This window comes from Pollicipes pollicipes, unplaced genomic scaffold (assembly GCF_011947565.3).
Source record: "Pollicipes pollicipes isolate AB1234 unplaced genomic scaffold, Ppol_2.1 Scaffold_2555;HRSCAF=2994_pilon_pilon_pilon, whole genome shotgun sequence".
Taxonomy (NCBI): Eukaryota; Metazoa; Arthropoda; class Thecostraca; order Pollicipedomorpha; family Pollicipedidae; genus Pollicipes; species Pollicipes pollicipes.
This window is the reverse complement of record NW_023596136.1, coordinates 8766259-8779909: the sequence shown is the minus strand read 5'-3', so window position 1 is coordinate 8779909 and position 13651 is coordinate 8766259. Positions and strand designations below refer to the sequence as shown.

Sequence of the window (13651 nt, the reverse complement as noted above, 5' to 3'; positions counted from 1 at the left end):
AAATAGTGGCCGGCTCTTTTTTGCTGTTTTTGGACCAAGAAGTTTCTTGACTTCATATGCTGTATCGACACTTCGGTATAGCTGTACATGAGTGTGCCGTAGTTTGTCCGTTGGCTTGACGGTGTTGAATGTTAAACAGGCACAAGTGCCTTGACTAACGTTGCGGGGGAGGGGGCTTTATATAGAGCGCTACTAGTAGTGTCAGTTGTCGAAAACTACCTCGGTGACGAAAAAAAATAGAAGTTGTTTCTCACTCGCTGGTCTTCTACATTATTTGGCCGTTTTTCATGATTGGGCGTTTTTGGTACTTGTGAATACTGATGTTTTTGGTACTTGTGTGAATCGGGAGCATGGTATCACGGGCTCCTATTGGCATGTGTTACGTCACGAATCACGCTGCGTAATGGCGGCAACGGCGTTACGCAGCGTCTCAAGCCAGGGGTGTTCGAGGGCATTGCAGGTGCGTCGCACGTTCAAGGAGCGCTCCAAGCCGAGAAATGGACGTTCCGCGAAATGCAGGCGGTGCGTTACTCATGCGTCACGCGTGCTCTGAAATTCGCCTGGCCATTGTGACGAACGCTTGACATTCCATCTGTACAGGCTGTCTTGTGTACAAGTGCGCGAAGTGTGAGACATCAACTGTTTTGCTCAAATGTTAGCAGATGGATGGGTTCGGATGGAGTCGTCAGACAGCCGTGTCTTGTTTCCCGTCGCGTTTTCCGTGCCTTGCGATGCCTTGTACAGTTGCATTACGAATTGTGGAGCGCCAACATAGCATGGCTGTGGAATCGTGCCTAGTGCCTCGTGCCGAACGCGGGCGTCGTCATTTGGATGGCCCTGCGCCACTGTCGTGTCTCTTCATGCCTTCCGCGACAGATGCCCCAGGTGCATCGTAGTGCGACGATGCGTTCCAGTCGCTAGCCTGGCGCCGTGACTTCGACAGTGTGACGTCACTCATCCGTTGTGTGTTAACGCTCGCAGGAGACAAATGTGCTGTGTGCTCGGCGCAGTGGCACTGTGCGACGGCGTCAGAAACCTCATTGTCAACGAAGCTTTGGTTGGTTGTTTTTCATGTGTCAATATATCAAGGTGACGTACTCGTGGCTTGTGATGTGTTCGGTGTAAGCGATAGGCAGCTGGAGGTGTACGAAATCTACGAACCTTTCAGTCCATACGTGACGTGCAGGCAGCGAGCCATGCATGCTGGACGGCAGCGAGCCGTCCCAGCGGGCAGTCTTCCAAATGCCTCGCGACATATTCCACACCGTAAACCCGTTCGATGGCGCGGCCGGCGGCTAGATGATGCACTGTCCCCGGACCTGCGGCATTTACCGCCACCCGACCAGTGCTCAGACGAGAGAGAAAAGTCGGGGCGGCGCGAGGAAGGTGGACGAGAACTTGGCACGTAGTGCTTTGAGGCGGTAATCGGTGGGGCTATCAAGGAAGTCAGGTAGGCAAAATGCTGGAGGCGCTATCTCAAAACAGCTTGCGATGTTGATGGACCAGTGAGGTCAGGTACGCGGCAGAGGGGGGAGGCACGGGGGTCGTGTTTCCACACCAGTGAATTGACACCAAATGCTGGACGATTTGCAGGAGTTCAGTCCAAATCCGCAGCCTTGTGGAGAAACTTAACGTTGTGGACCCTCCCTCCGCCCCGAAGAAAATTCCGCATACTTGCGTGAGCGAGATCAGGAGATAGCGGTCTCGGCACGCTTCCGCGCTTGTAAGTACAAAGGGAAAGTAACATCTTTTTTATCCAGTGAGCACGCATGGCTGCCAAATCCTTCACCGCCTGTACGGAATCCGATGGATGCCTTGCGCCGTGTTCGCCGTCAGACGGTAGCGACGCGTGGACGGTGATGTCTCTGCGGTTTCTGCGCGGCTTCGGTTGCGGATACGTAATTACTAGTTAGTACATATACGGTAAGTAAAATGCGGCGCAGGTGCGTAGCGGTTGTTCTGAAATATTCCCGAAGTTGATGTCCTGAGACGAGGGTCTCTGAGGATCAGTGTTGGAAAGTCGAAAAGTGTTCCTGGTAGCGGAGTACGAATTTTCTATAGTTGAGCGCGGAAAAATATCCAAGTGCCGTGGGCCAGTACGGTTTTATTTAGCTTATCTTTGAGACATAAGCGAAACTTTTCATGCACAGCACTTCATGTTAGCACACTAGTTGAAAGGAAACATCAGTATTGAACATGACTGAAACAAGACGGTCTCAGACTCTGTATGATGAAGCACAGGTGCGTATATATGGGTTTGCAATTTATGAAAGGCTGTGCATATTCACCCTCCAAAAGGGTGGGTGGCTATGCACCTGGCTTATACACCTTCCAAAATGAAGGATGGCTGCACACTGGGCTTAATCACCTTCCAACATGGGGGGTGGCTATGATACACACAGCCAGAGAAAAAGGGTACACAAAAATAGAAATGAACATGACAGATGGCTATCTACTTATTCTCTACTATGATCATGCTACTCACGCTGCACCAGCTAACCAGTTTTAAAAATGGCTAAACATTTATGCCCTCCACCTCCTAGATAACACACAAGGCTTGTCCCAGCAGAATAATAGAGACAGGCACCACTCAACCAAACCAAACCAGCACAAATACAATGCCTATCAGACCCATCCAGGCTGGCCAAAAGGGACTGGAGTCAGTCACTCCACCAACTCCAGCAAATAATAGAATAGATGTGTGGGTTTTGATGCCCTTTAACCTGAATCATTGCAAAATATGATAATTTATGTTGCTGATGGTTGTCCCAATGTGGTGATGATCCACTGATGTTTTTGTCCCACTAAACCCTTCTCCTTAACTTGCTAGGCCAAAGTTATGGGCTCGTGTTCCTCTGGTGTCCTGGCGTCTGCCAGTGTGAGGCGGCTGTCTCCCAGCAGTTTTTGTTGATTTATTTATGTAATATTTATATATGTATATATAGGTTATTTATAGCAATGTATTTTGACTTAAAAGTATATTCTTGTAAAGCCTGAAATACTGGCTCTAATTTTGCATCCTTAAGTGACAAATTTGATTTGATTTAAATCCTCAGCTGCCATAACATTTTTGTACTCTGATACCAGAAAGTGGCCAAAAATCCAACCACAGAGCAGTTCTGGATGAGTACTTTAAACCCTTCATCATAATTGTGATGCCAATCTCCATACAGCCTCCATCCAAGAGAATCAGGAGTTAGTGCCAGCAGCATTAAGTGGCAGGCAGGTATCAGCTTCCATAGTGATAAAGTGAAAATGTTTGGTGATTTTCAACATATACATCACTTACAACAAAAACAAATTGGTTTTGTAAATCTGTGCTGGTCATGGAAATTTTCCAGCCTTATCTGTGATGCTAAGCAGTTGGCTAAGGTGATGATCAGTGATCAGATCTGGTGATGCTAAGCAGTTGGCTGTGATGCTGAGCACTTAATGTGGGATATCTCAATATGTCTTGCATGTCAGTTGTAAGCAAGATAACCAAACCTAGCACAGGTTCTTTGGAACCATGCTGCTGTGGTAGGGAATAAGGAAGCTCTACCCTCTTTGTCATTTCTAAAGAGGTATGCCTGTTTTCAGTTGAGCAAGGCTTGAGAATTCCACAAACATTACCAAGATGACATCCACTGAGCAGCTCGGCACAGCCCTGCAGGAAGAGTTGGACAGGGCAAAGACAAATCTTAAGGGAGTGCATGAGACCTTGCAAAAATTTCTGGGCAGAGACCCAACAGAACCAAGGTAAAAATGTTAATTTTTCATATTGATCAATCAGCTTGTAAGGCTGGCATTGTTTAAAGAATGCCTCCCATTGCTGGTGTTATGTTTTTAGGGTTGGTTGAACATAATCTATTTCTCTCAGCTGTATGTCTGCTTTGGTCAGTTTGATGTTTTTCATAAACAGAATATTGTACTGATATTAAATGGCCATTTATAGCTTGTCAACAACCATGCACCAGCATTTGTACCACTGGAGCTGTGTCGGTGGATTTGCGATGTAGTGGTTGGCCGCGCGTGCGAGACTGCAGCGGACACCTGCCGTGTCGCGTCCCAGGCCGATCCGACGGAGAATCTCGGCGCCCGGGACCCGGCCGGCCGATGAGAGCAGTGGCAGGCTGTTCGCCGAGGGCCGCGGCGAGCTCGTCGGCCGGCCGTATCCGGACTCCCGCGGCGAGCCGGGCGGTAGACCGCTGCCGGACGGCCGCGGCGAGCTCAGAGGCCGGCACTTCCCGGAGGGTCGCGGCGAGTTTGGCGGGAGGCCGTTCACAGACGGCCGCGGCGATTTTGGTGGCAGGCCTTTCTCGGATGGCCGCGGGTGAGTGCTGGCCGAGTTTTGGGCTTGTGAAAGTACCCAGCTGGACACCACTGTCACTGCTCAATGAACGGCAAAAACTTGAACTGTCTTTGTTCCTGGGTTACTCAAGTAATCCTGTGGTACTTCACCTAACTTTTACTCACTTGTAAATCTACGATCAGTGTAGCATGCAGCTACATAGAGCTGATGTAATTGTCTAATGGTGCTGAGTGTGATTTCAGCCGTCGCCGGGACAGATTTGATGGAGATCCTCCCAGAGGGGATGAGATAGGACCTCCAGCTAAACGGCGCATTACAGAGGAAGCCAATGGCAGGTGAGTACAGCAGACTCAGGCCCTCACAGGGTCTTGTGAAGACCGGGCATTCTGGCTTGTAAGTTTTAGCGATGTTAGAGCACTTGTTTTGTTGTTTTGATCGTTTGTGAAGCCGGTAGCTAGTTTCTGTCCTCCCCACCAGTCATCAAAGTTTTACTCACTTGTAAATCTGATCGGGCCGCCGCCGTAAGCGGTGGTACTGCTCAGCTGATCACGCTCACGTACCCTCAGGATCGGCATCAAGGTCATCGGGCCCCGACTGAAGAGGGCAAGTGTCAGTGATGAGGAGCCGGAGCCCAGGGTGAGTCCAGGTCGCGGCTGGACCGGCCAGTGGGCGCCTGCCAACAGTATGCGAACATGGAAAGGCGTCGAAATAAACGTTAACTCGTGTTATTTCCTACTATAAAATTGTTTCGCGCGGGTTGGTTCTGGCCAGGCAGAGAACCTTAACCGCAGTTCATTCCAAAGTCTTGGAGAATTGATGATTTGTCTCGCAAGAGCCAAATATTACATCATTCGACATGGCAGCATGACAATTTACTGCCAACAACTCACACCGACGACGGACATACTGGCAACAATGTCACGAGGGGCTCGGGCCGGCCGGCTGTGTTTGGTGGGACCTGGCGTCGGTGGCCGTGGTCAGTCAGCTTGCCGCCCCGCCTGTGTGGCGGCTCCCGCCTCGCCGCGCCCGGACGTGCCCCTCCCCGCCGGCTGTCCGCGGGCCGGCCCGTGCTGACAGTGTGCCGTGGCCCGGCAGCCGTCCGTGCCATCGCACGTGATCCCCGGGCCACGACCGGCCGGCGCGCGCGAGCCGCCCGACCCGGCCGACGACGGCCGCTCCCGCCAGGCGGCGCTGCAGGAGCGCAAGTCCGACAAGGAGAACATCGGCAGGTGAGAGTCGCCGCACGCCTCTGCTCAGCTGAGGCTGCTCCTGTCACCGATCAGGGCAGCTGGAGCGCCGCTGCAGTACGGGCCGGCTGGGGGCTGGGTACTGGTTCAGCTGGTGGATGGGGTGCTGCTGCAGTACGGGCCGGCTGGGGCTGGATACTGGTTCAGATGGTGGCTGGGGTGCCGCTGCAGTACGGGTCAGGAAGGAGCTCCGGTGCCGCACTGCTGGGCCAGGTGGCACGTGGGGCTCATTTGTCGTGCAATCAATTGATTTAACAAATGGGCCATATCATCAATGAAAATCTGGAAGCGCGGTACCCTAAGTCCAGCATATTATTTTTTGCGTTACCCCAATGCATTTGTAGTCAAGAAAAGGTGAGCACAAGGTTTTGTACGGTTTCAGGACGCAAAATTTCAAATTTCATGGTAGGTAAAAGTATTTCTATGTCCCAGAACTGCCTCGAGGCAGTTATCAGAAATATGAAACAGGTGGCCTGCATCCGTAATGGAAAAGCGATGAACACTGGTACTGTGTGAAAGCGGATGGAGGAACTGTGTTAAGGGGATTCGAATCGAAACTAAAAATCAATCAAAATGACAGCCATATCAGGAAACCGTCGTTAAACTCTGCACAATATCCGTTTTAAAGCCTGTAGCGCCTGCTGTCTGTTGGCGCTGGCGCCGGGTGACGCCGCCGTTGGCCGGGTGTGACACGGCCGCCGTTGGCCGGGTGTGACGCGGCCGCCGTTGGCCGGGTGTGACGCGGCCGCCGTTGGCCGGGTATGACGCGGCCGCCGTTGGCCGGGTGTGACACGGCCGCCGTTGGCCGGGTGTGACACGGCCGCCGTTGGCCGGGTGTGACGCGGCCGCCGTTGGCCGGGTGTGACGCGGCCGCCGTTGGCTGGGTGTGACGCGGCCGCCGTTGGCCGGAGTATGACACGGCCGCCGGACCCGGCTGTGTCCCCAGGAGCCGGCGCATGTTCGGCGCCCTGCTCGGCACACTGCAGCGCTTCCGACGCGACGAGGTCAAGCAGAAGGACAAGGTGAGACGCTCGGAGTGTGAACTCTGGCTGCGGGGTCGGGGCGGACCCGAGACGGAGCAGGGCCGGTACGGCGAGGCGGTGCCGTCTGTCCAGATGCGCGGAGTAGGCTCTGTTGTTGATGGTTTGTTATGGAACCGCGCTAAGGGGGCTTCGCTGGGATGTATGTCTTCAGTTCAGTTTTCACTTCACTTCACTTCAGTTTTGCCGAACGCCTGTCAATTGCCCATGGTGTAGGTGATGGGGAAGCTCTGTTGCGTTGGAGGGGCCGCCTGCATGCTGTTTTCGCTGTGTCGGCCAGGTGGAGAAGCGGGCCGAGATCGAGCGGCGCCTGGAGGACGCCGCCCGGCGAGAGAAAGCCCAGCTACGCCAGCAGCGCTCGGACATGTTCGCAGAGCGGAAGCGCAAGCAGCAAGAGGTGCGGCTCATCGAGCTGAAGATGGCCCGCGTCAAGGAGGTGAGGGTGCCGACAGCGGCAGAGGAGCTGTGCCCGCCGACGAGCCGTGGATCAGTGTCTTGTGTTGTCACGGAGCATTGGGCATTTATCGATATCAGACCGGTTATGATCCTGTACCTTGGTACCACATGGTGCGGAATGAAATACAGTATGTTGCAAAATTAACGATTATATGATTTTTGCGGCCTTTTGTACTTTTCTTGAATTCGAGATGGGCAGCAACAGTGTACGGTGTAGCACCGCGCATGTTCATTTCGTGACAGAGTGCTGTGCATTCTCGCGAGGCCCGGAAGTCAACACCAGTGTGTGGTGCACCAATCTGTGCATTCACGGCTCCTGACTAGTATGGGAATGGTGACGCCTGAACCGAGGATCACACACCCTCTGACCCCGGGACCGCTGAGGTGTTGTACGGACCTCGGCGCTGGCTGCTGGTCATGGGCACAAGCGTCCGCTGCTGATGATTGGAGCTGACTTGATCGAGCGTCACCAGGAGGAAGGCTGGGAAAACCATCACAAGCGGCTGATGAACTTCATCCGCACGTCGGGCAAGGGCCCGAACATCTTCTTCCTGCCAAAGCTGCCGCACCCGAACTCAGACGCGCTTCTGGTGCGCACACAGAAGGAGCTGGCCAGTGAGTGCTGCACGGCTGTGGTGGCCGCAGCTGATCGTGACGGCGCATTGCCGTCGACGCTGCCGCGTTGGGGCCTCAAACACGGGTGCTGGCGTCACCTGTTGTTTTGTGCGGCAGTCGGGTGTTGGGCGGGGAAGGCAGGCTGCCAGTAGTCTGTCAGTTGCCGAAATTAGCCGTTCTGTTAAGGCTCTCGCGGAGAAGTGTTGTGTGGAGGTTGCTGTATGCTTGATGTCGATCTTTTTCACTTGGCGTCTCCAAGCCCACAGACAAGATCGGGTCGCTGGCGGACGCGCAGTGATTTGATTCATGTAATATTAACACACCGTGTCGGAGATCGAGTATGAAAAGGTGGCTAGGAGACGTGGCTCCGCCGCTGAATGATGACGCGAGTGAGCGGAGCCGGTTGTTCAGCTGACCGCGGACTGACAGCTGATGGGACGCCCCCGGTGACGTCATCCTCTGCCGTCCAGAATCGATTGAGGAGCGCCGCCGCAAGCTGCAGGACGACCTGGCGCTGTTTGACGCTCGACTGCACCGGCTGCAGGACCCGGGCGCCGCCGCCGCCGCGCCGGACGGCGGCGGCGACCATTACGGTGAGTGGACCGCGCCGCAGCGGCTCCTGCCGGGCCGCGCGCCCACGCTCAGTCGCTGCCAGCCGCTGGTATCCCCTGTTCGTTTTAACACTTCGCGTGGGCAGAGGCGACTAGTCATGCGGCCGACGTCGCAGACTATGAGCCACGCCTGCTGCTCCCAGTTTTTGGGATTTCTTTCGTCCGTTGACACGAATTATTAGTGGTGGTTGGAAGGCGGGAGACTGGCAATAAGCCTCGTTTGCGTGAACTGGCTGCAGTTGTGCTGTCGCGTTGACCGTATGCCGGTGTCGGCGCTCGGACTTTGCGTGACGGCGTCCAGCCGGTGAGTGATGCCCGTCCGCCGTGTGTCCCAGATGACGATCAGGAGGACGAGGACGAGGATGAGGAGAGTGCCACCGCCGGCGTTGTCAGCTCCGTGGTTGTGCCCCGCGGAGCCGGCGCCGAACAGCAGACCTCGCAGCGGCAGGACGACGAGAACCCTCCTGAGCACGAGGATGGTCGTCCTGAGCTTGAGGAAGACATGGAGGAGGATAGTCGACCTAAGCAAAGACAGGATGTGGGTCGACGCCCGAAGTCGGAAAAAGGGGAGCGTTCTCCGGACCCTGAGAAGGAGGACAACGGCGGTCACTCCGAGTCAGAGGAACACCGAGACGAACCGATGGAGGACGACCGTGCGGAGCGGATGGAAGAGGCAGATGGCGCTGAGACGACAGAGGCAGATGGCCACCGCGGTCAGAAGGAAGGTTCCGGCGGCCGGCGGGTCGGCCCGGAGCCGGCGCGCCGCCGCTCGGCCAGAAGTCCTACCCCCGAACCGACAGCTGAAGGTGCGGTCGCCGCCGAGCCGGCAGCGCCCGGCGACGAGGCCCAGTCGACCGTCGGCGCTGACGAACCGGCGGCGGCGGCGGCGGCCGTCACCGCCGACAACGCTGAGCCGACGGACAAAGGGGCGTTTCCGGCCGGCGCCGGCGACCCGCCCGGCTCGCAGTCGGAGTTGGCAGCGACGGTCGCCACCGACGAGGCAGAAGCGGCGCCGGTGGCGAAGAAGGAGCCGGGTGCCGCGGACAAGTCGAGCGGCCGCCGGGACGGCCGAGAGGCGCGAGCGACGAGCGGTGGCCGCGAAGGCAAGGGCGGCGACGCGGCGCGGCGGCGGCGCGGCGGCTCGTCGGACGGCCGGCGGCCCGACCGGCGCGAGGATAGGCGACCGGCGAAGACGGGCGGCCGGCGCCAGGGCAGGGAAGCCCGCCAGGAGAGCAGACATGCCAGCACGGAGCGACGCCGCGAGACCGGCAGCGGCCGGCGCCGAGACAAGTCTCCGGCGGAGCGGGCCGGCCGCGGTGCCACGCGCGCCTCCCGGCCGGCGGCGCCCCGCCGCTCCCACTCGGCATCCAGTAGCTCGAGCAGCAGCAGCGGCAGTGGCAGCGGCTCACATTCGGACTAGTCGACCGTGGGCCGTAGACCAGCAGCCTGTGCTGCCGGCCCGGCGTCAGCGCCACTCAGCTGGTCACGTGCCGTGGTTGCTGACGAGCGTGTTTGTGTGTGTGTTTGTGTGTGTGTGTGTGTGTGTGCTTATGCGCGCATGTTGTGTGTCTGTTTGTACGAAGAGGAGTGCAGAATATTTGCCAGCAGGCGCATATGTTTCTTGTCATCGGCAGTGTTGCTGAAGAAACATGTGCGTGGCTGTTTATCGTGTATTCATTTGTCTGTCCGCACTGCTTGGGGTCCCTTCTTTGCCCTTGCCGTCGCTACGGACTGAAGCCCCGTAAACGGGCACCACGCGCTTGGAAAGCGTCCAGCACCGGCGGCGGTCAGCTGGTCACGAACGGCGCGGCTGTGTCCAGTCAATACCGCCGAGGGTTCCTCGAGGATCCCCAGCACAGCTGCACGCCGCCCCCTCTGGTGGAGCCGGGACTCGCGGTCGCGTTTGTTCGTTGACCTCGACGTCGGCTGGCGGCGGCTCGCGCGTAGTGCGTGACGCGTTTGGTCGGTTCATTCATCAGTTGATAGCTGGACGTTGTTCGTGTATGCGTCCGGGAGCGGGGTGGCGCCCTGGCGCGCCGACCATGCGTCAATACCAGGATGGCCTGGAGTCGTCCCACGCCGGCAGCGCTGCGGCGACATCACCAGCTCCAGCGACGAGCCGTCACCGTGGCGCGCCGACCATGCGTCAACACCAGGATGGTCTGGAGTCGTCCCACGCCGGCAGCGCTGCGGCGACATCCCCAGCTCCAGCGGCGAGCCGTCACCGTGGCGCGCCGACCATGCGTCAACGCCAGGATGGCCTGGAGTTGTCCCACGCCGGCAGCGCTGCGGCGACATCACCAGCTCCAGCGACGAGCCGTCACCATGGCGCGCCGACCATGCGTCAACACCAGGATGGCCTGGAGTCGTCCCACGCCGGCAGCGCCGTGGCGACGTCACCAGCTCCAGCGACGAGCCGTCGCCGGGAGGAGCACCGGGGGCTCTGCTGACTGTAGTCGGAGCTCCAGTGACTCAGGAACTCGGGTGACGTCGCGGTGGAAGGGCGTCCGCTGACTCGTGTGCTCCGCCGGATGGTGTCGCGTCACGTGACCCTGCGCCGGGGGCGGTGCGCGCCCATCGGTATGGTCGCGGCGTCGACCTCCGTCGAGCTGCATCGGACCGGGCGCCGTGTGTGGACATGCCATCTTCGTAGGCGCCGAGTGTCAAGACCGTCTTCTGTGGTGAATAAACATGGATGACATCCACTGCGGCTTTGCGTTACGTTATTCGAAGTGGTGGCGGTCATGTTCCCATAATCGGTCTCAAATCGGCCTACCAATCAGTCCCTTACTGTCATGACGCGAATGGTTCTGTCGGCGTCGCCCCAATCCCAATGGTGGGTTCACCAATGGAAGTCCCTGCGTGATCTGACGTCATTGGCCGCGCTGCGCATTGATAGGAACATTCAGACATTGCTACGAATTTATTACACCACAAAAACCGCACACTGGTTGAGAACTGCAATGATGTGAGCATGAGATCATTACCACTCCGTTGCAGCATTCACTGCGCGTCTGAGTCTCGGTCGGCCGACGGGAGGGTCGCAGCATCCGACGTCACCAGTTTGGCATTTCCGCACTTGGCGAACGTCCGGGAGGGGGGCTGCGACGGTTTCCACAGACAGTTGCGTGAGAGTGACGTTGCGCTTTCAGGGAAACATGGCAGGCAACATGGGAATGGTAAACTTTGGGAATCAGCTGTCAAATTTGGGTTGCCTGACACGGGCGTGCTAGTAATTCGCAGCATTCGTTTACCTCACGTTGACAGGCGACGGAAGGGACTAGGCACAACTTATCAGTGGATATTGCCTAAATCGAACAGAAAGCCGCTTCAGCCTCTAGCAAACCTTTGGAAACATATGCCATGTGCGCGCTGTTTTCTGGCATAGCGTCATGGGTCAGCACTCTGCGATAATGACAGTAAGGCAGTACTGTTCGCATTCATCTTGGTCCGCGATACGATCAAAACTGTGGGTAACTTACGACGCTGAGAGCGCCGGAAACATGGAAACGCGACATGAAGCAGCCGAGTATAACGTCAATTCCGATACATTTAGCTCAATACTTGTTCTGTACGCCCGACCCCTTTTAACAGTTCTCACACCGAACTTAAGTCAAAGAGAAGCGCTGACGGCGCGCCATGTGGGCGAGACAGACATACGACAGGCAGACGCGCCTGGCGTGACGACGACCATTACACCCAACAGCCCGTGGCGATCATAATGGCTAAACCATCCGATACAACCCAAGTAACGTCAATAAATGGGCTTCAGTCCTGTACAATGAGCGGTCCTCCGTGTGTGGGGCCTCACCCCTAAACTACCGCAGTGCACTACGAGGGTTTACAGGCGCCATTGAATGAACTTCGCGATTACGAAGAGTATGGTCGCCTAGCCTCAGAAAAAAAAACAGGACGGAATCCAAACAACGTTGTTTTGTAAGTGTGTTCCGCAAATTGAAGATTGGTGCGCCAATGCCTGCTGAACTTACAAAGGAGGGACGTTATTGCAGTGGCAACACCTACATGGGTTAGCAAAGATATCCGGCACCATTCACTTCAGTTTTAGCTACATATGCATGATGCTAGCTCATAGCAGTTTTCACTTCGGTTAACACCGCGAAAGGCGTCCTGGGGGTTCATAAATAGTTGCGGGTGTCGGACAGTGTGGTTATGCGTTCAATAACTACAAACAACAACCAACCCGTTCCACAATCAACAGGCAATTATATGTACGAGTATGCATTGATTGGCAGAAGGTGTTTTTTTAAGTTGTTGAGGAGCAGGTGTGTGAGATGCAAGACCGACCGAACGTAACGCGCACAGTATTCGTTGGTGGCTTACTCGCCGCATTGTTGACGGCGCCGGGTGCCGCCGAGGGACGGCTCCACCGAGGGTAATCTGAGCACCGTCCGGTCCGCGCCGGCGGCGGCGGCGGAGGCGGCTCACCACGGCTCGGCGGCCGGCCGACTCGGCGACGGCTGCTGGCCCGGTGACGTCTGCCGGCCGGTGGACTGCCGGCGCAGCAGCACGGCGCCCGGCACGCGCTCCCGGCCGCCCAGCTGGCTGCCGCTCGACTCGGCCACCTTCGTGGCGGCGCGCGGCACGCCCGGGCGCTCGGCGTCCACCTGGTTACCGTTCCGCCTGCCGACCGGCGCCGGCCGTCACACGGACACGCTCCGCATGGGGGACCGGCCGGCACACTCACACGGGCCTCACTGCGGACCGGCCGGCACACTCACACGGACCTCACTGCGGACCGGCCGGCACACTCACACGGACCTCACTGCGGACCGGCCGGCACACCCACACGGGCCTCACTGCGGACCGGCCGGCACACTCACACGGACCTCACTGCGGACCGGCCGGCACACTCACACGAGCCTCACTGCGGACCGGCCGGCACACTCACACGGACCTCACTGCGGACCGGCCGACACACTCACACGGGCATCACTGCGGACCGGCCGGCACACTCACACGGGCCTCACTGCGGACCGGCCGGCACACTCACACGGGCCTCACTGCGGACCGGCCGGCACACTCACACGGGCCTCACTGCGGACCGGCCGGCACACTCACACGGACCCCACAGCGGACCGGCCGGCACACTCACACGGACCTCACTACCTCACTGCGGACCGGCCGGCACACTCACACGGACCTCACTGCGGACCGGCCGGCACACTCACACGGGCCTCACTGCGGACCGGCCGGCACACTCACGCGGGCCTCACTGCGGACCGGCCGGCACAATCAGACGGACCTCACTGCGGACCGGCCGGCACACTCACACGGGCCTCACTGCGGACCGGCCGGCACACTCACACGGGCCTCACTGCGGACCGTCCGGCACACTCACACGGGCCTCACTGCGGACCGGCCGGCACACTC

General features: G+C 57.8%; 1 protein-coding gene across 1 annotated transcript; it reads left to right on the top strand.

Moving 5' to 3' along the window:
• The first annotated feature begins 1842 nt into the window (after nt 1–1842).
• LOC119108227 (pinin) lies at nt 1843–9763 on the top strand. Its single transcript, XM_037231813.1, has 12 exons — nt 1843–1923; nt 3580–3738; nt 4052–4312; nt 4534–4626; nt 4858–4927; nt 5387–5520; nt 6485–6560; nt 6859–7014; nt 7508–7649; nt 8120–8242; nt 8596–9335; nt 9698–9763. The coding sequence occupies exons 2-12, from the start codon at nt 3617–3619 to the stop codon at nt 9761–9763; spliced, it is 1983 nt and encodes a 660-aa protein (XP_037087708.1). The 5' UTR covers nt 1843–1923; nt 3580–3616.
• The last annotated feature ends 3888 nt before the right edge of the window (nt 9764–13651 follow it).